General features: G+C 44.0%; 2 protein-coding genes across 2 annotated transcripts in view; one reads left to right on the forward strand and one right to left on the reverse strand.

Moving 5' to 3' along the window:
• Positions 1 to 246: 246 nt before the first annotated feature.
• znf488 (zinc finger protein 488) lies at positions 247 to 4,948 on the reverse strand (the record flags this gene model as incomplete). Its single annotated transcript, XM_083774653.1, has 4 exons — positions 4,818 to 4,948; positions 3,884 to 4,106; positions 2,173 to 2,404; positions 247 to 1,385 (listed from the first exon to the last, which is right to left on the reverse strand). The coding sequence occupies exons 1-4, from the start codon at positions 4,826 to 4,828 to the stop codon at positions 247 to 249; spliced, it is 1,605 nt and encodes a 534-aa protein (XP_083630779.1). The 5' UTR covers positions 4,829 to 4,948.
• A 6,008-nt stretch (positions 4,949 to 10,956) lies between these two features.
• The window catches only part of antxr1d (ANTXR cell adhesion molecule 1d), a 50,361-nt gene continuing 34,174 nt past the window's right edge, over positions 10,957 to 27,143 (forward strand). The window contains exons 1-9 of the mRNA XM_083775563.1: positions 10,957 to 11,320; positions 17,933 to 18,004; positions 18,205 to 18,276; positions 19,999 to 20,080; positions 21,360 to 21,390; positions 21,560 to 21,633; positions 22,425 to 22,493; positions 22,918 to 22,998; positions 23,148 to 23,208. Coding sequence (XP_083631689.1) covers positions 11,169 to 11,320; positions 17,933 to 18,004; positions 18,205 to 18,276; positions 19,999 to 20,080; positions 21,360 to 21,390; positions 21,560 to 21,633; positions 22,425 to 22,493; positions 22,918 to 22,998; positions 23,148 to 23,208 — 694 coding nt within the window. The 5' untranslated portion in view covers positions 10,957 to 11,168. The remainder of the gene's footprint in view (positions 11,321 to 17,932; positions 18,005 to 18,204; positions 18,277 to 19,998; positions 20,081 to 21,359; positions 21,391 to 21,559; positions 21,634 to 22,424; positions 22,494 to 22,917; positions 22,999 to 23,147; positions 23,209 to 27,143) is intronic.

Here is a 27,143-nt window from a genome sequence, read left to right on the forward strand (position 1 = left end):
TTCACCTGTACTAATAAATATGTGGTAGCCTGGTAGGTTTGTTTGAACAGTATTCTGCCTGGCTGTTCTGCATTTGGGTCCTCACCACACCAGTAGGCCTATGTGACAGTTTAGAGCTGGTGATGGGAGATACTCGATTACTAACAAAATATAGCGCTTTAACTTGTCTTTTTAACAAAACAAAAATAATAATAACAAAAATCACTTACACCACCGCTAAAGTTTAAAGAGCATTTTTAATAGTTTTCAGTTATGAGAGGTCATGTGCCTGGAGAGGTGGTGCCGCTCGCGGAAGTACTCGTGGCAGATGGGACAGGTGAGCTTCTCCTCTCGCCTCCGCCGGACCTGGGACTCCGCCGCGAACTCCTTCTTGTGGTGCGAGCGCATGTGGAACACCAGGTCCGACGTCATGCGGAAGGACAGGTTGCACTTGGCGCACCAGTTCTGCACCGACACGCCGAACGACGTGAACGTCGGCGGGAGGACCGTGAGCGTCGCCGCCGAGGCGGCGGCGCTCGCCTGGAGCTGAGCGCCCATCCTCCTCGACCAGTGCTCCGTGTGCGCGTAATGGAACGCGGCGCCCGGCGGCGCGCTCTGCCGTGCGCTCTGCTGCTGCAGCTCCCCGCTCAGCGTGCTGCTAGGTGCCATTAGGTTGCCGTATGATGATCCCAGTCCCAGTACCGTTCTCGGAGTGAACACGTCGACCATGGCGGCGGGTGGCGTGGATAGATGCAGCGTGGTGGTGGTGGTGGATTCACTGGAAGTCCTTTTTCTGGGTCTGCAGAAAGCGCTTTTCTGTTCCCCCGCGGCGGGGCCGCTCGACAGGACCAGGGTAAACGCACTGCTGTTGTTTGTCGAACCCAACCCAGAGCTACTCCTCTCTCCTCCGGGCTCCGTCTCTCTGTCCGCGTCCGTTGTTCCATCGTGCGTAAAGTTCCCCCTGGCCTCTCCGTGTTCAGCGAAACCGCTGTTCTTACATTCCAAATGGTCCGTTTTAAACCTGTCCGCCTTCAGTTTCAGAATAGATGCAGATGCATCTAACGTCGACTGGTGGTAGTCTCTGTCTAGCTGCGTAATATTGTTATCATTTGAAATATTCGTTTTTTCCAGAAGGACCGATTTTCTTCCCTTTGGATAAACGATGTCCTCGTGCTTCCTTTTCTTGGGGGAAACCTCGGCGTCGTCGTCAGAGCCGCATCTTTTATGCTCCAGGTCTCTGGCGATGTTGTGGAAATCCGTCACCCGTCGTGGTTTCTTTATCTCCTTCTCGTCGTAAGGCTCGCGGCTCCATGCTTCGTTTTTGGCTTGGACGCACAGGAACCGACAGTGCGCGAGGTATGGATGCTCGTTCTTGAAGATCTGGTTACACCTTGTACATCTTAATTCTGTCAAAGAGATACATATGAGACGTTAATTATCGGTCTGCTGAAGGAGACAAATAAATGCATTTCGATAAGCATGCCTATAACGTAGTGATTCTCAACAATTATTTTAAGGGCCATAATTTTATGGATTAGGACATAATTATTTCTTTATAAATATATATATATATTAGGGGTAGAACATGTGTAGGATATTGTTAATTAGACATGATTTGGTGCAGTGTGTTCTGTAGGCTAATTTGGTCAATTTAGGTGAAACAATGAAAATGATTTTTGTTAACAGTTGTATCATCTTGTATGTAGTTGTAATAGTGGTGGAGATTAACCATAATCATTTAGCTGGGGACCCCATGGAAGCCCATGTCAAAGACCCCCTGACCCTGCTGGGGGTCTGACCCTTAGGTCTGACCCCGGCTATAGAGTCATTTTCAGATGAGGGATCCACAGCCAAATTCTAAATTTGGGACCCTTGAAAAGGCCTGAGAACTATATATTTAGAAGGCATTTGTATAGAATGTGCCTCAGGTCTTTAATGAGTCGACATCCATGTGGCCCCGTGCAGCCAGTCGGTATATAGAGCAGTGGTTCCGAAACCTTTCAGGCCCAGACCCAAAAGAGAGACATTTGCCCTGCAGGACACAGTCACACAAGTGATTTATTTTTTGTAGTTTTTATATATTTAAATTAAATAAAATGGGAGTCGTGTAAAAAAACAAAACAAAAACATGGGTCAGAAACACAGAGTATAGAGGGCCGTCATCATTGTGCCTCGTGGTCTCACGACTCTCACCTCCACCGGGCCGTCGTGTGATCATGTCGCTGAAGCCCAGGAGGTGGGACAGCTCCGGGTCGTACCACACCAGCAGCTCCTGGTCCTGCAGCACGTCCCGCGTGGTGCGCACGTGCAGCTGGCCCGCCTTCAGGTAGGCCTCGGCGTTCTGTTCCTCTCGGTTGCGGGCCGCCTGCACCAGCCTGAGCCAGGACAGCACCAGCACCGAGCTGCGCATGGCCTCGGGGTCTACCTGTTGACACGGAATATAATGCTTATTATGCAGGCTACAGCAGTGGCTCTCATACGTTTTTATGGCAAGGACCCCCGCATTTATATGTACTGTATATAGGCTATGTATTTGGCCTCGTAACCCCACCTGAAAATATTTTCTGCCATAGGGTCCCCTAGAAGTGAAGATTTGTGTCAAAACAAAATAAATCTGAATAATTCAAAATTTTAAAATAAATGAGCGGTGCTAAGTGCTCACAATGAAGGGCTTTGTGTAGGTCTGTCTGTCTGTTTGGAGCACAGAATGGTTTGTAGCATGACCTATTGACCCCTGCAGATCATTGGGGTCAATCACACTGAACAGTTAGCTAATTGGAGCCGCATTGGGGTCACACACACACACGCACATGCACACACACACACACACACACACACACACACACACGCACACGCACACACACACGCACACGCACACACACACACACACACACACACACACACACACACACACACACACACACACACACACACAGCACCGCTCAAGTTCACACGAGTGTGATTTATGTGCTGACATGTGCTATCAAAAATAGCACATGTACAAGTTCACAAAGTGAGCTTGTAGATCTACTATTTTTGAATAGGCAAAGTATAAAATATGAATGGTTAAAATAATTGTGATGCTATAACTAATTTTGGGGTTCATGGAGACCCCTGCAAGCTATACTCCTGGAAGTCCCCAGATCCCACTGTGAGAGCCACCATGGGCTTCAGTGCATGATATATAGGTCTACTTTGTCGTAGGGTATCCACACACTCAGACAATGGACATGCTTTGTGAGCTTATCTGCTATATGTTCTAAATTAAGCATTACACACATGTTGACAGGTGTAGGCTAACAAACACATTTACTCAAGTACTGGATTACTACAATTTTGAAGTAGGCTAAAGACATTTAGGCTACTTGAGTGTTTCCATTTTTTACACTTTATACTTCATACAATGATTAATATTAAGCAGCCGAGCAGCACATATAGGCTAAAGTTTACAATCACCTTCACCAACTATGCTACCATAAAGTGACACATGATGCACATTAACACTCAATAACACAATAATATTTATTGAAATTTAAGTTCTGCAACATTTTTACGTTTTGGTACTAATAAAATAAAATAAAATAATATATATAATACAGGCCTATATAGCCCTAGCTATAGGCCTATATTATTTTGATGCCAGGCGTTTATATATTGTTTACTCAAATTACATTTTGAATAAGCCTATAGGACTTTTAGGCTACGGCTCGGCTACCATGCACTGTAGGCCTATATTTTTACACTGCGTTATAGGCAGTTAGCAGTTATAGGCACTTTTACTTAAGTAGCCTATATATGAGTAGCCTTCTATACACCACTGTAATAAGAGTCAAATTACGCACGCAAAGTTTCACTCCATGCAGTAAATCTGTTATTTCTCTGCATGCTTAGATTTTAAACTCACCTTGAACACGTAGGATTTGGTTCGTTTGTCGCATGATTTTTGCGCTATGAAGGCGATGGTGTCGTAGAAGGTGTTCTGGAGCACGCACGGACCGAAAGATGTGCCCGCAGGGATGCTGCGCGTCACCACCACGCTGGTGTACAGATCCGCTGGAGGCTGCAGGAATCTGCTGTCCCCACTGGTCCAAACAGACCGAGGCAGAACGCTGAGGTCCATGGTTAAACTGTGGGAAAACATGCGCAGTTCGATATTAAACACATATTTAAAACATATATAATTATAGGCTACATTTTAAAAGTTAAACTTAAAACATGGTTGGCAAAAAAGACTGCTGTATTGCCCATAGAGCCTAAATGTGTTTTGGTTAAACACAGAAAACGACTTATCTAGACTAGTCATGTTTTAATCGCTTCTGACATGCATGCTGTCATTGCTGATAGCTGATTTTGTATAGACTGTTCCGTCTGCTTGCATCAGGCTGCATATAGAGCCTACATTATAGGGGCTATACAATTGCGCAATTTTGGGCTAATTTGGGCAGAATTTAGCCCTCCTAAATGTAGCCTATTGCAGTAAATTTATTCAGTCGGTTTCTCCTTTTGTCCCCCCATCTGCCAGGCATGCGAGGCATGCAGCGCAACTGTCTCCTGTGCTGCGTAAACTGGTCAACAGATGCAATTGATTCACCGGCATCTTTTATTCTATTAATTTAACAGATATTTATCATTCTGGCTAGTCAACAAAGCTTACGGTAACTTGTAAATTATTATCGATTTTATTATTTTTCTTACAGTTGACTTGACTATCCAAAGATTATGATTCCATCATGGCAACACAAAAATCCAATTCAAACACAAATATATAGGCTAAATATGTATAGCCTTATGGAGACCTAAATGAAAATAGGAATAATAAGATGCATAAATCCACTCACCCACTGGCCATGAATTCAAATGGTCGCCTCGTCTCTACGAGAAGGCAGATCTCCAGCAGCAGGTGCAATGGCAAAGAAAGACTCCGTTCTCCTCTGGCGAAGGAGAGCGACTGACTGACTGACTGACTGGCGTTACTGCCTCCTCTCTCTAGTCTACACGATCACACACTTATGTTCGTCAGAAAGCGCATTGAAGCGTAGCGTAGTCGTGGTAGAATATGCGCACGCGCAAGTGCACACACGCGCGCGCGCGCACACACACGCGCGCACACACACACACACACACACACACACACACACACACACACACACACACACAGTCACACACCGAAGCGTGTGTCGTTTGGTCCCCTATAACAAACACTTGCTTGTCTCATTCATTATTAAACAAAAGGTGCAGTTATTTGGCATCAGCCAAAGGGTCTGTCTCTCAGTCTCACTCCTTTTATACTGCTGTTTTTATAGCCTATCAAAAACAGGAACAATAGGCTTATCAGAGTTTATACATGCTATACAAGTTTATGTTTTTTCTACAAGAGATATCCAATAGGACTATAATTTGGACTCTTTTATTGTCATTTGCCGGGTTAGCCTCGCGCAATTTCCAAATGCTTCCATCGGAGATTGTGGAATAGTTGTCTGTTATACGCGAGACAATTTGGAGTGGGATTGAATTGAATTGAATTTCAGCTTTTGAGGTTAAATGTGCTCATAAAGCCTATACTGCCATATACAGGCTAAATAGGCTACTGTAGCCTATAGTTACCATGCAAGGAACGCTTGATAATCCAACAGGATATTTATCCAAACAAAAACCTTGATACAGAATAATCCATTAATGCCCAGACAAATCGTTGATTATATACCACATACAACCACTGGTGAACCATGCGGCGAATTTGGACCATGGCATTTGAATGGTCATTGTATGGTTTTACCATACAACTGTTGATTACCATACAACAAATTAATGAACAAAGGTAGTCCTATGCCAGTAGCCAGTAATGCCACCATGATATCCACAATGTATGTGAAGTTAAATCCCTTTGTTTAATTGAAGCAGGCCCTATTTGTCAAGTGATTATTTATACAGTTAAAATTAAACGTCTATAAATGGAATGACTTTGATAGCCCGTTTGAATTGTCACTTGTTTGTCAGTCATCAATAATCCTCCATCGCAGGGGCATTCTGACCAAACAATTCAAATTAATACCCTCTTCTGTGAAAAACTATATACATGAAGAGTGCGGGCGCAGACACCACAAAACAGTTTGCAATCAAACAGCCAGTCAATATACAGCGCATGATAGACGCGCCGACCACGGCAACGACAGACAGGCTGACCACAGTGTTGCAGATGCAGTTAGTAGTGTAGCAAGCAACTCTGACAATAGTACAGTATTACTGCAGACAGCTACCATTTGGATAGATGCACCAATGCAAAGCCAAGTATAGCTGCAGGTGCCTATTAGATGGGGGTAGCACCCGCAGTTTCATTAAAGAGGATATTTCCAGAGCACTTAACCTGCCAGTTATAGGTAAAGAAACGTTGAATATGTATGTGTTTGGTTCCAAAACACCCCAGAGAATTACCTGCAGGAAAGTGAAGGCTCGTTTGAGAAATATTAAGAACAATCAAAGCATTGATGTCCATTTATTGGAAACACCCAAGTTGAGCTGTTCTATATGATTAAAGCGTCAAACGGAAAGATAAGGAGGGACTTGGAAGCAAAAGGAATGCCCATAGCAGATGTACCCATCAGAGGGATGGATGCAGTGGAATTAGGAGTCCTAATTGGCGAGCCGCGGAGACCAATATTGGAAAATGGTCACAGGAAAAATGTAGGCTGAGGAAGAAATGCCACTTGATAGTTTTCAAATCAGCCTCATGGTGGCGCTACAACAGGCCAAGTTGCGTCTCACAAACACACACACACACACACACACACACACACACACACACACACACACACACACACACACACACACACACACTCTCTCTCACACCAGTAGTGTGCCAGTGATCACCAATTCCTTTGTGTCAATGTTGGCACCGGTGCCAAAGGTTGCCTGCTGGGTTGGGACAGAATTGTGTCCAATATCTGCCCGGCCTATAGCAAGCATGTCCACCACCAGGAGGAAGTAGTAGTCCACTGTTTGCGTCCCGGCCAAACATCTTCTTTTGGGTCTTGAGCTAAAAGGTTTGGGCACCATGCACTGTTGTATAGTCAGCCTTGAGCACTTATAGGCTGTTCCAGTCATCTCAGTATACTGCATCAGCCAGCTCAGCCTGGTCAAGAGGCCTGAAATTGAACCATGGAGACAGCGCTGCATGTGTACTCTAAAAGGGAGCTCACCACATCCGCGTCGTTTGGACTTGGATCCTCAGTGGCACTCTGGCTGACTTTACTTTGGTTCAGCTGTGGTACGCACTGAGGGAACAGAAGGCCTCATTCCTCTGAGCTCACAGCGGCATGCATGGAGCATCAGGAGGACATTACACGGAGGAGGTATAGCTCAATGGAAGCTTTCAGAAGGAAGATTTCAGCTCAATTCATCCATGTGAGCATATAAATATTCACTTCTCTTTCTGCTGGCTGATAGATATACTTCTTTTTGGAGTCCAGAGACTGGAGGAGATCAAGACAGTTCATCATCATCATCATCCATCATGGGAGTTGTGTCTTCCTAATGGTGAAACACGTGCTGCATGTTTTTTTAACTTGAAGCCAAGGCTCTCCTGCATACTTTTGCTTCTTCTTCTTCTTTTAGTCCTCTTTTTCCAGCAGAACCATGACAGCTGGAATCAGTGCTTCAACCACCTTGACGATCCTGTGACGTTTGGTCCAGTCTGGACATGTCAGGGTCATGGGATGATTGGGATCTCTCTCTTCATGCAACATCGCTGACTGTCAGTTGCAGAATGAAATTAATTTTACAAGACCATGATTTAGATAATTATAATTTCACACACGCATGCAGGCCTACATGTAACGCCCAGCAAAGCCAACATCTTAACCACTAATTGATTGAAGGAAAATTCCCCCTTGCCCCGGGGAGATATTAGCCTTTTGGTCATCATAGGCAGAGGCCACATGGGCCACTACTGCTACATAATAATACAAATAATAAAACTTTTGTATTTGTATAGCACCTTTCATGACATGAAATGCAGCTCAAAGTGCCTTACAGATCAATGGAGCAAAAAAGAAAAGCAAGAAATAAAACATTAAATAATAGAATTAATGCAATACAGTGAGCACATGAATAAAATATCAATTAAAAGCAAGAGTGTAGAAGTATAGATCTTGAGCTGTGCTTTAAGAGTGTCTACAGAGGCTGCCTGTCGAAGGTATAGGGGGAGTTTGTTCCACGCCATCGGCCTGTAGAAGCAGAAAGGAGAAAGCTGCTTCACCGTGTTTTTTAGTTGCCATTTCTTTAGGCACAGCGAGCAGGCCAGCAGTGGAAGACCACTGGGCGGTTTGGGACATATTAAGGCAGGCAGACATGTTTTAGTAGGAAGGTGCGAGACCATCGAGAGCTTTATAAACAAGTACAATTATTTTAAAATCAATCCTAGAAACAACCGGAAGCCAATGCAGTGAAGCTAAAACTGGAGTAATATACTGCTACATGATATACTGTACTATATAGGCCTACATTAAATAACAGCCTATGTTCATTTGTACATTCGACAGCTTTTCACTGAAGTCATTGTGCTGACAACAATAAGATGTCATCATGTCACAATACCTCCCACACATATTAATGTCCATGATTAGACTAATTACTGCCATACATTTGGTCTAGGGCCAATGACTCACTGCATGGAGCCATGCAGCCATGCTGAAACATTTTCTTAATATGGGATAACATGTCCAGCATTCTAGAATGTAATAATATAAAAATGTCAATATAATTTAAGTCCACGACTGAAAAAAGCAGCTTCTTCTCAGTTCATTTTCATCCAGACCCCTGATTGACTTGTCTTGTAGCCTATAGGTTTTGCAGTTCTTCTTTTCTTCAGATGGGGGCATATCAGAGCACCATGCCACTCCAGTTAAGTGGATTTAATCCAATATCGAATTCCCAAGTTTTTTGGGGAGTAAAACCACAGGTTTCAGCAGGCACACTGCAACAATTAGCTTAAAATCCTGCAGAAGGGATTGGCGCTCTTATCATCATCTTCAATGTTTGTGTTTATTTATACAGACACTCAAAGATGGCCATTCATTGTCAATGGCATTCAATGTTTGTGTTTACACAAACACTCAAAACTGGCCATTCAATTTCAATGGCACCGTGAACCACTCCATACTGGTTAGTGGTTAACAAGCTAAAAGCAATTGGTTTCGATAGCACATCAGTGAGCTGGATGCAATCCTACCTGCAGGGGAGAGAACAGATGGTGGAGGTGAATGGTCCGGAACACCCCCCCTCCCCCTCCCAGTGAGCTGTGGCGTTCCACAAGGAAGCATACTAGGGTCTTTACTGTTCCTAATATATGTAAACGACATGACCTCAGCTTGTGACTGCAACTTGTTCCTGTTCACAGATGACTCGGCACTGCTATAGTCTCGGACAGGAACTATCTTGAAAAATTGAATCCATTCTCTTTGGATCTAATAGTAATCTCAAGGCAAATGGCTTCTTGGTTAGAGTGGGTGACAATGTTATCACACGTAAAGATGAAATTAACTACCTAGGTTCCATCCTGGAGGCCAATCTTTCCGGTGATAAAATGGCCACCAACGTAATCAAAAAAGTCAACCAAAGAACAAGATTCCTTTACAGGATCTCCTCACTGGTCAACAAAAACACCTTGAAGACCTAAACAGGAGTCCACGTACAAGGTTTCTTTGACTATGCATGCACCTCCTGGTACCACAGCACCTCAAAGGCCCTTAAAACTAGGCTCCAGACTTCCCAAAACAAACTGGTCAGGCTCCTACTTGGCCTCACCCCCCGAACCCATCTCACCCCTGCCCACTTTGACAGGCTATATGGCTTAGGGTCGACGACAGAGTAGAGTACAGCATCTTGCAATGGGTCTGGTCCACAAGATTCGATACACCACCAAGATACCCATGTACCTGTCTAGATACTTCCTTAATGTTAACAAAGTCCACACCCACAACACCAGAAGGAGTGCAACGAACCATGTACAACCCAGATTCGGCATTAAGTCATGCAAATCCCTTGACTCCGTCAAAACCGCTCTCAAAGTGCACCTATACGGACGGCTGCAATTCGAAACTGGCCCCCGTACAAATCTGAATCCTCCCTAACCGCCCCCACCGCCCAGAGATGTACAAAGTGTCTATTTGTACAGCCCTAAATGTTTTGATGAATTGAACAAGGTGGACCCTCTTGTAAACAAGTGTAATGCTTAATTGGGTTGTCCACTCACAGTTAACAGTCTTTGTATTGAGTTTGTGCTGGAAATGTACTGTAATTCTGCAAACTGTTAATAAATATTTCAATCAATCAATAAATCAATCAATGGCATTCAATGTTTGTGTTAAGACAATGTTTTATACAAACCCTCAAAGCTGGACATAGCCTCTCAAAAATGAGTTTTTTTCAAGTTTTTTTTCAAGTGAAATATCCCTTTAAGGCTATTAGTTACTCTGCAGATTTATATTATGTTATTATATGCTATCATTGTATTATAATTATTATTTTATTATTATTACAATTATTATTATTATTATTCAAACTAAATAACTACAACATGAAGTGGACACATTCATGCATTATTACTAAGTGTGAAATGGGCAATAAGTAGCATTATAGTATAAGCTATATAGGCCTACTTTCACATTTGGCACGCAGGCCATAATATTTGTCAATAATAAGCTACTAGCCTACTTACTGCAGTAGCCGGCTACACATTGAAGTAGGCCTAAACAATGAACATTCAGCCTACTTCTTCCCAATCTGGTGTAAACTGGCGTTATGCTGACATAGTGACATTGATGATGATAAAATGGATGAGATTGATTTATGCCTGGGGTCATATAATCATGTCTCATGCCGGAAAGTAGTATTGTATCTCCTCCTTCTCGTGTCGCTCCTCCATCCTGCTACTCAACTTTTCTCTTTTTTCAATTTCCCCCTCTTCTGCTGTGCAGTCTGAGAGAGGGACGCCGAGCCGGGCTTTGGAGGAGCAGAGAAAGCCTTAAGGATCTGACCGCAACAACACAACAAGTTGTTTAGCCTGTTGTCCACAAACAAGAGAGTGGCGCGTGCGACGTTCCGAGAAGATGTAACAAACAAAGCTGTTTTATTTAGAGTAAAAAGCCTGGTGGGTAATTTTTTTTTACCCAAAACCTAAACCTGGGAATAAGATGGCGTTGACGCGGATTCGCGTGTCTCTCGCCGTGTTGCTTCTGCTGGGGATTGTCTCTCTGCAGCCGTCCTCTGCGCAGCAGAACGGGGAAGAGGAGGAGGAGGAGAGGTCCTGTCAAGGTGCCTTCGACCTCTACTTTGTTCTGGACAAGTGAGTGTCCCCCCACATTATTATTTATGACTTCAGAGTGACTTTCTTCTACGTCGCCGCGCATTGCCATGCGACGCCTCAAAGATGCTTTAGAAACGCGCAGACAAACAGACAGAGCGCATGGCGACGCGTTTGTTGTGCGTGTCGCTCGCCGACAACAAAAACCGATCTTTCAAGTTGTCAGCTCGAAATTCTGGTTCTTGTTGTCGGCATTCGGCATGCAACAACAACAGTCTTGCGACGGAATAGCTACAGTATGCGTTGAGCTCTCCCCATGTGTGTCCTACACGCGTCCATTGGATGCTTTGTGTATTATAGTTTATGTTTGAAAGAAACTTTTGAGGCTTGCCTTGAAGCTCAACCCATTAAGTGTTTTTCGGCTACTTTGTAACTGTATAGGCTTGCTACTATACCTATTGTTATTCTGTTAGTTATTCTTTTCGACCGGGGGAGAAAACAGAGCCTAAGCTTCTTCCCCACGGGATGTGGATTTGTGGGCAGGGCAACGTTCAGGCAGGATGGATGGATTGAGTTTCAGGCTGATGACGCCTGCCTGCGGACACAGCTGGAGCAGATGTAGACGAATGGTAGTCTCTCTCTCTCTCTCTCTCTCTCTCTCTCTCTCTCTCTCTCTCTCTCTCTCTCTCTCTCTCTCTCTCTCTCTCTCTCTCTCTCTCTCTCTCTCTCTCTCTCTCTCTCTCTCTCTCTCTCTCTCTCCCCCTCTCTCTCTCTGCACACAGACTAGGTGTCTATTGTTACGGTAATAAGTGAGTTATTAAACAGGGGTGGAGAACTGTGGAAGTTCCCGAAGTCAGAGAAATAGGCTAGTGACTACATTTATTTAGGCTACTTAAGTAAAAGGAGCAATATTTATAAATCCTTAATTCTCTTGAATAAAAGTCCAAATGCATTGGCTTCAAAATATAAATACCAGTTACAATAGACCTTTCAAAAAATATACATATGCAGAACAGGCCAATTCACAGTTGTGGGAATTCAGACATTATAATTGACATTGTTGTCATATCTGGGCTGAGTCTGAGAGAGGTGAGATTACACGAACGCAGGGACACTGAACAGCCTGGCATGTCATAACATGTTAAGAGTACAGCAGTGTTTATGACCATAAGCAGATGGACTGTACATGCTGAAGCGTACAGTAGCAAGACAGCTCCTGTGTTAGTCTACAGTTAGTCTATAGTAAACAAACTTTAAATCCTGAACTTAGTTCACAGGGCGTGTCGGTGAAGCTCTATATTCCGATAGTAATCATTGCTATTTCCTGGAGTGTTTGTTCAGTAAAGTAAACGATCAGTGGTAAATGAACAGAAAAGTGGATCTTCTTGAACCTTTTTTTATTTATCTATGAAATGATGTCGAATCTGTTGAACGAACACAAAAATATAACAAACTAAAAGGGATTTGCTCACAACCTATGCCCGACCCTCTACTCTGCTTGATATAGCAAAGACTAGGCTACTATCAGCATATAGAGCGTTTAACCTTTCTTTCCCGGCAAAAAAACATATCACTTTAACACCCCCTTTAATTTGCATCCATTTTTACACTCATCAGAGTTAAGTTGACATTGAGGATTTGACTGTGGCTCGCATGACATGCATCAGCAGCCCTCTGGTGTGCCACTGTTTATCTGACTGTCTGGATGCCGCAGCAGCAGTGGGCCCTGCTCCCCACGTCTGTGTTTACTTGTGGCTCGTCTTTAGACCTCAAGTGCCACGTAGGTTCATAATCTAATCCCTACTGTGTGATCGAATGTCAAGTAATATGATGATGTGTCAAGTTAGGATTTGTAATTGTCTTGTTCCTCACAGTCACAAGTATAGTAATACAACTGCCTGTGTGTGTGTGTGTGTGTGTGTGTGTGTGTGTGTGTGTGTGTGTGTGTGTGACTGTGTGCTCACGTGCGTGCATGCCATCTCGTTTTTGAGGGGGTCCGACTCCTGTGTAGCCCAACACACACCGGGTGCGCAGCGGCAACGCCTGGAAAATAGAACAGTGGCGTATCGGAGCGTCAGGCGAGGCGTGAACGCGCGTCGGACGCCGCCGGTGTGGCATAGGTTCCAAAATAACGAAGGCGGCTGTTTTGACGCGCGGCGTTCGCAGACGGTGTGTGTGGGGCTTGAGTGTTCCCACAGCTAATCTCACAGACCACAGCGGTACAGGCCAAGGAAGCACAACCCTGAATATTCTTAACACAATTAGTGATTTCTTATTTGTGTGTGAATATTTTAATGTTAAAAAATAAATAAAATAAAAAACATAATCTCAGATCCACCCATCCCTCCCATATTTGGCCAAGACTGTCATCATCTACACGATGTCTTCAACATGACATCAGAGGGGAAGCCACGCCATATCACACCCTGTCTTGTTTACTCTGCAAAAACAAAATACAATACTTTTAGAACCCTATTTTTCCCCTTCTACACTGCATCTCATCTCCCCAAATAGCCCCCCCCCCAGAATAGTAATGCTAGGCTGTGGTTAAGATGCGCCTCAAAAAGCCAACGTGAACAACTTCTATTTTTAAGTGTAGGTTGAGCTCTGGTGTTTGGCTATACCACTGCCACGGTGCCCATGTACCAGACTTGTCAGTTTGCCAAGCTGACGTCATGCATGCATATTGGAGAGGTGGGTTCTGTCTGTTGCACTGGGTTCTGTGTCCAACAGACACAGCCGGGAGGGGATCAACTGACACCACTGGCTCCCTGCATTCCATCGCTCTTGTCTGAGCCGCACCAAATACCAGGCTGCATTTTTCCTGTATATCTGGTAGCCCACAAATAGAATAATAACCCTTGTGGGGTTTTCTTTTTTTGTCTGGGTGCTGCAGAGTAGGTGCTGATATATTTTTCACTGACACTGTAGCTTTGGGCATATGGCCAAGTGCAATGGCAGTAACCAGAACGAACGAAGACTTTAATGATAGATGATAGCCGATCTGAAGTGGTCTAATTGAGACGGTGAGGACATCAGGTCCTCTGTGAAAGAGAAGCAAGCATCGCTCCGCATGCCGTTTAGTTGAATTGCAACATTACGTAACATCTTATGTTGAATAAAAGCCACGAAGCACATAATTACACACCATCTATTCTAGAGGTTGCAGATTTATAGTGCTTTGTAGACAAAGAGCCTTTTTTATCGCAATTGTGACGGTTACTAACATCACAGCTGAGCTTTCCTGTAAACAGAACAGATTGACTGCCCACAGACATTATTCATTTGTTTGTTTAGAAGAGGGACGCAGAGCTATTAAGAGAAAACCTTAGATGGGGTTTATATTGGCCGCCCTCCTATTTGTTTGCCTGCGAGAGAAATGTAAACCCAACCCTGACACTGTAGACATTGTTGTGACAGATAAACATTTGCACAATTATAATCTTATAGGCAGCTATCAGAGGTGTACTTATGCTTGTATCACTTGTAAACAATGAATGTTGAATGATCTGACTATGTGTGTCCTTCCGGATTAGTTCTTTAAAATACACCATCATGCCATTTGTGAAAGAGAAACGAGCTGGTGAATGACCACGAGGGGTTAAATCAATGGGGTGGCGCAAAAGATGCATGATGAATCTAAGGTCTAAAATCAAACCAGACTTTGGTCTGTTTACAACCTCCTTCCTGCACCCCCTCTGTCCCACCCAGCCCTTACACCCGTACCCCTTGCTGGGTTGTTTCTCTGTGCCCCTCTGTTCTCTTATGTCATCAACATGCTATAACAGGGCGCGCACGCACACACGCGCGCACACACACACACACACACACACACACACACACACACACACACACACACACACACACACACACACACACACACACACACACACACACACACACACACACACACACACACACACACACACACTCCCTGCAGAGTGTTACTTCTGGGGTCCCTCTGTTTTGCATGTCACAGCCTTTACACTCTACGGGCCCCCAACCTGTTGTTAGGCTGGCCGCGCACTGTGGGACCATCTGTTCCCCCTCACACACACACACACACACACACACACACACACACACACACACACACACACACACACACACACGAGCGCACGTGTGCACGGAGGCATATACAGGCCCAGCTGCCTGCTGCATGGTGTCTGCTAGAGGGCAGACTGCTGCTGCATCTGTCCCCGTCTAACCTCAGTCTCTCTGGCCCAGTAGCAATTAGCCCCCATTAGCAGCCCCCTGGGACTGGGCTTCATTAGCGAGACAGGCCACACTCTGTAATGTATGCAGCAGTATGTTGTTGTTGCAGGGCAGGCTAGAAGAACCAGTAGCTCTCACTGTCAGACAGCAGGTCATTGCCCAGGTCCAGGATAATGGAATGTGTCTCTGTGCCATGAGCCTGACCCATATCTCGGGCTGGCCGATATATACTGTACATCGGACATTATTGTCTCCACCAGGCCGAAGGCATGTGGGGAGAGTATGTTTTGCACTCCGTCCGTCCGCGTGTCCGTCCGTCCGTTTGTGTGTCCGTTTGTGTGTCCGTTTGTGTGTCCGTGTGTGTGTCCGTGAACAGCTAATCTCGGCCACCGTTAACCCGGTCGATGCCATATTTTGCACACACACTCCCTGGATGCCAACCATGAACCTCTGCCCCAAACTTTCCAGAACGGCCTGTTATAGCGCCACCAGGAGGCCGCTTTGTGCAAAACAAGTTTTTCGATGCCATATTTTGCACACACACTCCCTGGATGCCAACCATCAACCTCTGCCCCAAACTTTCCAGAACGGCCTGTTATAGCGCCACCAGGAGGCCGCTTTGTGCAGAACAAGTTTTTGCACAGTACACCTACAGATTTTGTCCAAACATCACGCAAATTGGTACACAGTCTCTCTAGAGCCATTCAACGAAACGGGTCTTTCAGATTTATCAGACTCCATCCTGATTGGTTAAGATTGGCTTCCAAAGTTCACAGGAGTGCTCAGTTTCAAACAAAATGCTGCAAATCATGAACACATCGCGTGATTTCCGTGAAATTGTGCACCCACATTCCCACTAGGCCGAGGACGAAATGCCACATGAACAATTTCAACTCAGCCTCAAGGTGGCGCTATAACTGGCCGAAAAGTGTTTTTACCTCTAACTGCACGGATCTGTGGATAACCTGGTGGAGACCTGTGCCCGGAAGGGCACTTTTTCTAGTTTGTGTTTGTTTATTACATCGTTAGCTGCGATTACAGTTTTCAACCCGGCGTCCATATTTTGAGCATGTCGTCATAGGCAAACGTAATCTATGAGCTAGTTACAGATCGGCTATTTTGAGTACATGTTGAGTACACCAACGTTTTATGTTAGAAATGTTTAGTATGGGTCCCCAGCATGTAGAAACTGCCGGATGCTAACTTGCATAATTATGTTGAGCAAATTTCATAATTGGCATAATATCAAAAACACTCCTTAGGCTAAGTAGCCTAAGTGGCTATGGCCCAAGGAGTGTTTTTCTTGCTAAACTAATGCTTGGAATGGATTCAGCATCATGAAAACCCCTAGTTTGACATGTCACATGCTACATAAAGCATGATGAAATTTTTATTATTTTTGCCTTCTATAGGTTGTCACATATTATGCCAATTATGAAAATTGCTCAACATTTCTAACATAAAACTTTGGTGTACTCAACATGTCCGGGTTCACAATGAGGCTCTATGGGCTGGCAACTAGACTATAAGTGGTTAAATTAAATTAATTACAAAGAAATGTTTCACGTTTTGACAAAATATTGATTAAATAATTATCAGCAATCGTTGGTCTAGCAGGTTGAAGAATGACTGTCTATATAAACAGTCCAGCTGTCTTTGTTGGCTGTGTCGGTGCTCAGTGCTCACATTCTTTCTGTTTGATTGGGCATTGAGGTTAAAAAAACATTGTGATTCTATTGCTCCACTATCTTGTATTTAATTTTGATATTTAATTTTGTTTTCATTACACTATTATATAGTGTGTTACTTTACGTTTTTTGCTCTTTGACCTGAATAGGTGTTTCCTATCAACCCATTTTGGGTGGGAACCCATTTTGGTGTTAGCATTATGTTATGCTTTAGCTATTGAAAAATAGCAGATCTACAAGCTCATAGCGTGCCACCGAGTGGCGCACTATGAGCTTGTAGGTCAGGATGTAGAAGACATTTTTTGAATCTGATCTCAGGTCAAAATGGATTAAGGATACAGATGTTAGGGTACCGTCACATGGAGCTTTGATTCTGCCAATGAGGAGGATGCTGCAAATGCATTTCAAAAGGAACAGAGCTTTGTTGCCATTTGTGGATTTCCGCCAAAATAACATTCCGTTCCCATCCCAAAACATTGGCAGAATCCACCACTCAAAAAAAAGAAAGTGCCAGATACTGAAAAGTGATGTTAATCGGTGCATCAGTGCATAGACTCGCCAATAGTACCTGATCCAGCATTTTAGGCTGTACTGGAGGTATTTCTGATACTATAAACAATCTACATAACTTTGTTGTGAATTTCCTGCCGTGTCAGTACTCACACTGTTTGGTGGGCAGTGAGGTTCAAAAACATTGCACTCCTATCAGCAACAGAAATTCTTCATAATATTGTTTTGTGTTTTTGTCAAGGTCCGGGAGTGTAAAAAACCACTGGATAGAGATCTACTCTTTCGTGGAGCAGCTGGCGGAGAAGTTTATCAGGTATAAAACTCCACTCATGGACAAATCACATCATCAACTTGCGACGGGCATTGAACCGCTTGAATAAAATAAAGAAACTTAAAATATTAAGGTGTTTAAAATGTTTGTTATAGAGGGCAATTATAATGTATTACGGTAAAGTAAAACATCACTGTTCCGACATCTGTAATTGACATGAGACCATTGTGTGTCTTTACCAGCCCCATGCTGAGAATGTCCTTCATCGTCTTCTCCACGCAAGGAAAAACCATCATGAAACTGACCGAGAACAGGTAGGAGGACACTTTAACGATTGTGCAATGATTCAGCTCGTTGCCGAGCTGACTAAGCCCCACGTAGCATGTCTGCACGTGATGCCGAGTCCCGCGCAGCAGCACGCAGCCGCCGCCACCACAGAGGGGCCATGGCTGCCACCACAGAGGGGCCATGGCCGCCACCACAGAGGGGCCATGGCTGCCACCACAGAGGGGCCATGGCCGCCACCACAGAGGGGCCATGGCTGCCACCACAGAGGGGCCATGGCTGCCACCACAGAGGGGCCATGGCTGCCAACACAGAGGGGCCATGGCTGCCACCACAGAGGGGCCATGGCTGCCAACACAGAGGGGCCATGGCTGCCACCACAGAGGGGCCATGGCTGCCACCACAGAGGGGCCATGGCTGCCACCACAGAGGGGCCATGGCTGCCACCACAGAGGGGCCATGGCTGCCAACACAGAGGGGCCATGGCTGCCACCACAGAGGGGCCATGGCTGCCACCACAGAGGGGCCATGGCTGCCACCACAGAGGGGCCATGGCTGCCACCACAGAGGGGCCATGGCTGCCACCACAGAGGGGCCATGGCTGCCACCACAGAGGGGCCATGGCTGCCACCACAGAGGGGCCATGGCTGCCACCACAGAGGGGCCATGGCTGCCACCACAGAGGGGCCATGGCTGCCACATGACAACATTTCAGAAAGCCATGTGCATTGGAGGGCCTAGCCTAGCGCAACTCAAAAATGTAGCGTGGTCCACAGTCAAATCCTCAGGGTTAAAATGTACTCTGAGAGAGTACACTAGTACAAATGTAACCAAATTGACCCATATAAGTATCAATTTCTTTTGTATTTTGTATATGTGTACTGTATGTACTCACAAATTATATTCTCTCAACAGTATTTTTAAATATATTTTAGGAGTTTAAAGTACTACAGGCCAAAAAAAGGAGAAAAAAAAACACTTGATGAAAGCGTTTGATTCCCATCTTATCTGACGGTATCGGAATTGTCCTGTAAATTCCAGCCTGGCATCTGGTGTGTGACCGAGTAGGTCAAAACAAACGTGTCCGGCCTTGCTGTATTTATCTTGAGTGAAATCCCATACCAGCGGGTTTTCAAAGTGTTTTCTCCACAGACCCAGGTTTCAAAATATTTTCTTTCCTCGGCCCAAAACTGATCTTGCAGGCTTAATTCTTAGGCTCCAGTCGTTAGTTCAGCCTTCCATGGTTTTGAAGAGATTGGAAGGCTTTCGTAGCATAACAGTCTCAGAAGTCTTATGCGGTGTCACATGCTGGTACTGACACTATATAGTATATAGTAGTATTAGTATATGGCATGGAACTGGGAAACAGCACTTATGGCACTGTGAAGATATACTGTAGCTACTATACAAAGATATCGTTGCTATTGGATGGAAACCTAATACTGTATGTCCAAAACTGTTACTGTAAAAACAGCAAAGCTAGCAAGACACATCTCAACGTTTTGAGCTTGTAGATTTATTTTGCTACTTTTGTGTGACATTGTATGCCAAAGTAGGTCATTCATTTATGAAAAAAAAAACAATTGAAATATGAAGATACAAGGTTTCTTCCCAACAGCAATGATATGTACGATTGTATGAAACATTGGACTTCATTATTATATTAGCGCTCATTCTTTTCTCCTTCAGTGTACAGTATGTGTTCTCCCAGTGCATCTGGTTCAACAGACTGTGTTCTCCCATCCTGACAGGGAGGCCATCACAGGGGGCCTGACGGAACTGAGGAGAGTTGTCCCTGGAGGAGACACCTACATGAATCTAGGCTTGGAAATGGTAAGGCTAAAAAACTAAAGTTGCTTTTCAGTTATATTCTTGAATGCGCATATACAATTGGAATTAGAAAGACAAGCTGATAAATGACCTTTTTCTGGGGTACGGTGATTTTATTATTAGGTGCCTAATTTTGTAGTCTAGTACTCTAGTATAGTCCTTCGTGTTTGTGGGAGTGTGTGTGAGGAGGTGGTTGCCCTGTGTGTGTGTGCGCGCGCGTGCGCGTGTGTGTGTGTGTGTGTGCGCGCGTTCATGTGTGTCTCTGAGGTTAAATGTGTGTGTCTCTGAAGTTAAATCTCCCAAAATATGGAACAATGTCCCCACCCATCAAATATTTTGTGCAGTTTGAAGACAATTGCACTACTTGTGTGCCTTGAGGCGAACACATTAATTAACACACATTTGTGGTTTGTTTGAAAGTGTCAAAGTTCCTTTTCTTCACCATCACTGTGCAGGTGTTGCTTTATGAGATAAATACAGCTTAACCCATTTTGGTGTTAGTATTATGTTATGCTTTAGCTATTGAAAAATAGCAGATCTACAAGCTCATAGCGCGCCACTCGGTGGCGCGCTATGAGCTTGTAGGTCTGCTATTTTTGAAAAATCGACATAGCTTTTTCAGAAAACTGTCAGGATGTAGAAGACATTTTTAGAATCTGATCTCAGGTCAAAATGGGTAGCAATTGAACCAGTTTCCTGCACGGCACACAAATCCATATTCCAGTTCAGTTCTTCCTTTTTCTAAGGCTGTCCGGTCTCATTAGCTGTGGTCGTAAAGGAGTAGTAGTCTAGTGCTAAACAGTCAACACACCTGGACCACTGATAAGCTGCAGGGGTCATTCCTGTGTTCATTCACGCTGCGTCGCTCCCGTGATGTGACTGGATGGGGTTCAGGGTTCACATTCAAACCACCAAACCGGAGCGTGACTGGATGGTGGATATGAATGGATGTTTTTGTCTGCCATTAAAAAAAATAAAAAAAATAGCTTGTGTTTGTTTTCCCTAAGAATGTGAATATGAAGGCAGTTGTGTGGAGTGTACCGTTACTGTACTGTATGTATATGGTGGTTCCAGCTGTGTCACCGGCATGCATTTGTGTGTTGGGGGTTGTGGGGGCTCTGAGACATTCTTAGGGCCAGAGGGGCCCACATGGACTGCTTATTAAGGCTTCAGCCTATTCAATGATAATTTAGCAGTTAGGTACCGTTTGAAGGCAGAATAGTGACGCTAGGGTTCAAGTGGTCTTCATCACTCTAAAGCCCCTCCTTTTGTATAATTGCAGGCTAATACGCAGATTTATCAGGAGAACTTTGGTAAGCACAAATGTGATGTTCACTTTGCAGTACTGCACATTTGTTTTGTTTCCAGCTGGATGTCGGATAAAATTAAGTGACATTGACTGTGTGTGTGTGTGTGTGTGTGTGTGTGTGTGTGTGTGTGTGTGTGTGTGTGTGTGTGTGTGTGTGTGCGCGCGCTCTAAAGGGACGGCCAGCGTCATCATCGCTTTGACCGACGGCGAGCTGAACGAGTGGCAGTTTGACACAGCTCAACGAGAGGTACGGTTGGATGCGTTACAATCATGTCATGTGTCACTTGACACATCTTTAGTTTGATATTGTTAACATTTTTATATATAATAATATATAAATAATTTAAAAGAAAAGAAAAGAAAAATAATAATATATATATATATATATCCACAGAGCTTGTAAAAAGGTATAGAATAAAGCTTTTCCCCAAAAATATATTTACTGTATGGTGAAACAATCATTCATGGTAAAACAATCATTTAAAAATGTGTCTGGTCTAAAATTATCGTTTTGTTTTACTTCTGTAAGCTGGTTTTTGTTGCTTCCGTTTTAGTTGGGGTGGATACTCCTTCCTTCACTAACACAATGGTGCAAAAAGCATGAATGCTGCCTTATATGTGTCTGAGGAAAACGGAGGCGTTGTGATGTATAATGCAACAATGGCTCATTGTTGTACTCTCTAGCAGATAAAGTACTGTAGTTGAAATGAGCAAGACACCTGGCAAGCACTGAGCAGGTTGGTGCCTTGCATGGTTTCCTCTGCTGTGTGAACGAGTGAATGTGGAATACATTGTAAAGCACTTTTAGGTGTCAGAAAGCTTACCATTCAGGCATTCACCCATTACTTTTCTTTTGTAGAAGTATGAATTTGTGGGCTGTGTCAGGCTCAAATCGTGTCAGGCTCATTCCAATTGCAATTTACCACACGCAAACTGAGAGTTGGTGACCTACTGCAGTGTATTTGGAAAAAGGGGACAGTGTTTATACTGTATGGGTGTGTGATTATATGTCTGTATGTGTCTCTTCTGTACTTGCAGGCTGAGAGGGCCAGGTCTTTGGGAGCCATTGTGTACTGCGTGGGTGTCAAAGAATTCAACGTGACACAGGTTGGGTTACGGCAGAATACTGGAGACATTTCATAAACCAGGGATGGGCAACCCAGTTGAGCCCAAGATCACTTCCTGTAGCTCTTGTCCAAAAGCTGCTGTGATCGCCCAGTGTCCCACAGTGAAAACCACCATTGCTTTTATGACTTGTTGTAGACTGGTACAAGTCTAGTACTCTATAGTCTAGTCCTTCGTGTTTGTGGGAGTGTGTGTGAGGAGGTAATAATACATATTACCTATGTATAGAATCAATCAAGTCAATAATTTAGCAATACAAACTAACAAAGAGATGATACATTCTGACTATCTGTAGGGGGGAATGTTATGCACATTAAACAATAATGAAACAATATATATTCTTAAAAAAATGATGAAATGGAGGTCCACTAGAGATGTGACTTTGTGTTGTTTGTGTGTTTCCCAGCTGGCTACTATAGCAGACACAGTGGAACACGTGTTTCCAGTCTGGGGAGGTTTCCAGTCCCTCACAGGAATCATCGATTCGGTATGAAACATAAAACTCACACACAAAACACGCACGCACACAGAAAACGCACACATGCACAGCAATATGTGTGCATCATTGAAAATCCCGACATAATAATATTGGTCTCTTATAGTCTTAGTTTTACTGACTCTTGACTATTTTCTCAGATCATCAAGAAGTCCTGCATTGAGATCCTGGCGGCAGAACCGTCCAGTGTGTGTGCCGGAGGTAAGAGACATGGTGGTGGGGGCTGATGATGCGTCTGGGACTTTTGCCTTGTACATTTTTCAACCTTATCTTCATATAATTGGCCTTTTCACTAATGATCATTACATCCCATTCTGGGCGGGAACCCCTTTTGGTGTTTTAACTAAGCATTCTGTTATACTTTAGCTATAGAAAATATTATACTATTTTTCAAAAATAGCAGATCTACAAGCTTGTAGGTCTGCTATTTTTGAAAAATCAAGATGGTACAATACCCCGTCTGGTCACTGCTGTGTCTCATTGGGGGGCTATATGGACGGTTCAGAAACCTGCTCAGCAGTTACATCATTGATAGGGATTCCAAGCAGATTGGATAACTTTCTGGAAAATAGAAGCCATTGCTCTTGCAGGACCACATTGGAAATAGCGAAAAAGCGTTTCTTTACGCTTTAACCCATTTTGACCGGAGATCAGATTCTAAAAATGTCTTCTACATCCTGACAGTTTTCTGAAAAAGCTATGTTTCTGTGTCAGTCGTTCTTCGATTTTTCAAAAATAGCAGACCTACAAGCTCGTAGCGCGCCAGATCTGCTATTTTTCAATAGCTAAAGCATAACATAATGCTAACACCAAAATGGGTTAATGTGTTATCCTGGGTTTTAAGTTATGCTTATTATATATTTTACCACAATCAAATCAAATCATCATCTTGACCATGATGATACTGACATAATACTGACCATGATACTAATATGAAAATGACCGTTATACTGATGTGAAAATGACCATTATACTGATATGAAAATGACCATTATACTGACCATGATACTGATGTGAAAATGACCATTATACTGATATGAAAATGACCATTATACTGACCATGATACTGATGTGAAAATTACCATTCTACTGACCATGATACTGAGCAATGACCAAATGAACATAGGTTGAAAATGTAATGCTGACATCATCAGCGTGGATTCCGTGTGTGTGTGCGTGTGTGCGTGCGTGCGTGCATGCTCCAGGGAAAGAAAGTCTCTATTGATGATGTTATCTGCAGACATTTTTGCTCAGAGACACAGAGGAGCTAGACACAAATTTGATTAGTGAGAACTGGTACAATGGAGATAAGGTTTAAAACCTGGCGTCCCTATTTTGTGCATGTCAAATAACTGAAGGAAAGAAGGGGGAAAAAGCGTGAAATAGGTGATCACTGATTAACCCATTTTGGGGCGGGAACCCCTTTTGGTGTTTTAAAGTTTTAAAGCATTATGTTATACTTTAGATCTACAAGCTCATACGAACTTGTAGGTCTACTATTTTTGAAAATTCGTGAAAATGTGGAGCAAATCTTTGAACATTCTTTCAGAGTGAACGTTTTTAACTCAAATCTTTGCTTCTGGGGGTGTCCCTGGAACAACATATTTTCAGATGGGAGTCGGCCGACAATTTCATACATTTTTGGGCGTTCTTGACATGAAAATGTTTGAGAACCACTGACCTAGAAACATGGGGTTTTTCAGAAAACTGTCATGATTTAGAACATTTTGTAGAATCGGTCTCGGTCGATATGGCTTAATACATGGTTAAGACGGGGCAATGCCAGTGTGTGTGATTATGTCAGACAGACAGACATGTAAAAGGCATCTGGAGTGGAACGTGAGGTCGACTGAATTCACACGGAAGGAAGCTGACGGCCACGGAGTGACAGTGAGCGTATTGTCACTCATCAACATGGCCAAAGGGAAATTAGCATAGCTGCCTCAGTCAGCATGTGTGGTGGGGGGTGGGGGGGTGGGAGGGTGGGGGCAGAACGTTGGTCAGTGGAATTAGCCATGAATCTTTAAGCATGGCTGCATACCTTGGCCTAGTTTGCCACATCCTTATATGCTAAACAGCCATTCTAGTCCCGTTGAACGCCACCCTCTCTCTCTCTCTCTCTCTCTCTCTCTCTGAGTTCCATCTTTCTCGCCCTTGGACCGTGGTGCCAGGAACTAACAGCAAAGGATGAGAGCGAGAGAGAGAGAGAGAGAGAGAGAGAGAGAGAGAGGGAAAGAGGGACACAGAGAGAAGGCCGCCATGACGGCAGGATGAATGAGGTCTGACATGACCTTATTAGGGCTCACTTAAGAGAGTGCTTTCTGGAGCTGCTGCTACTACAGCGGCGCCCATTATATGTGCTTCTATAATGTGATTCCAGGGTAGGAGACAGCAGAGAGAAAGGGGGGAGGGGGTTGGAGGGTGGCGCTTATTAAGAAGAGATAAGAGCAGAGACATCATTTCATTAACAACAAGCTCATGATGCGTCAACATTTGTTATTGTTTTGTTTTTTTAAGCGTTTTCATGGTATTTTTTATTATTATAATGATATGCCCAAAACTAATGCTGGGTTGAAAATGGATAATAATGTAGGGCCAACAAAAAAGTTGGGGGAAATATGCGTAAAATAACATAATTTGATTATGTAGACTTTAACCCATTCCGGACGGGAACCCGTTTTGCTGTTTTAACTAAGCATTATGTTATACTTTAGCTATTGAAAAACAGCAGATCTACAAGCTCATAGCGCGCCACCGAGTGGCGCGCTACGAGCTTGTAGGTCTGCTATTTTTGAAAAATCGTGAAAATGTGGCACAAATCTTGTGACGTCATTATTTCGACGTCAGGCTTAAATCACTGAAATTCAATATCGCGGTCTAGGAGTAAAACCATCCGTTTCCCATGCAGCCTCTCTCTCTACCTGTTCAGCTAGCTACAGTACGGCCTGAGGTTGAATGCGAACGCTATAAGGGGACCCTGGGAACCCAAAAGACAGCCCTTGATAGGAGAAAGTAGCTCGGAAAAAACATAAACAGATGCTTGAACCAGCCAGCGAGACGGAGAGCAATAAATAACAAGTGATATTATTATGGCCCCAGTCTGGAGTTACTCAGACCTTCAGTTTTGTCCCCCCCCCCCCACATGTCCTCCCAACAGCTCCATTCATTATTGGATTGATGAGCAGCCTAATGGTCAGTGAACTAAAGAGAGCCAGGGCCGCGTCCAAAGGACCCGCAATTACCAAGGGCCCGATTATGGCCTAATTAACGAGGGCCGGAGACGGTGAAGGTGACGTGCTGAACACACACATCCATTCAGCGTACTGTCAGTGTCCTTGGCCCATTTTAGAACTACTTGAACCGCCTCTTTGTTCTTACAAATCGTAACGCGTGGCTGACCTGAGATCAGATTCTAAAAATGTCTTCTACATCCTGACAGTTTTCTGAGAAAGCCGTGTTTCGATGTCAGTCGTTCTTCGATTTTTCAAAAATAGCAGACCGACAAGCTCGAGCTTGTAGGTCTGCTATTTTTCAATAGCTAAAGTATAACATAATGCTTTAAAACACCAAAAGGGGTTCACGCCCAAAAAGGGTTTTAAATAGGCGATCTACGAGCTCGACGGCGTTGTGAGGTTGTGGATCATGCTATGTTTTAGTTTTGAAAAATCTGTGAAATATTTCACCTGTAATGCTGGCATGCACACTTATAAAGGATGCCAGGTTGAAAGTGGATGGCAACCGAACTGTTTTGAAGGGCATTTGATTGAAGTGCATGTTGCACACTTCACCTTTATACACTATTCACTTTCAGAAACGATTTGAATAGATTCTATTATAATTTGAACCTATCTGTATCATGGTAGTAAAGCACGTGTTAATATAACTAGCACATCTGCAGTGGTTGGAGGTGGTCTCCAACTCTCCCACCGAGACACTGGTTGAGAAGTAGCACTGCCTGGAGCTCATAAGCACATCATCTATACCGAGGCTAAGAGGGGGACTCACTCCGTCTTGCTCTACGTCCTGGTAAATCGGTATCCCACGTGAGAGACCTGGAGTTCATATCCCATGTGTAGGACATGAAAACGTATGCGTTTCAACTCTTAACCCATTCTGTACGGGAACCGTATACAGAA

This window comes from Protomyctophum parallelum, assembly GCF_964188405.1.
Source record: "Protomyctophum parallelum genome assembly, chromosome: 10".
Lineage (NCBI taxonomy): Eukaryota > Metazoa > Chordata > Actinopteri > Myctophiformes > Myctophidae > Protomyctophum > Protomyctophum parallelum.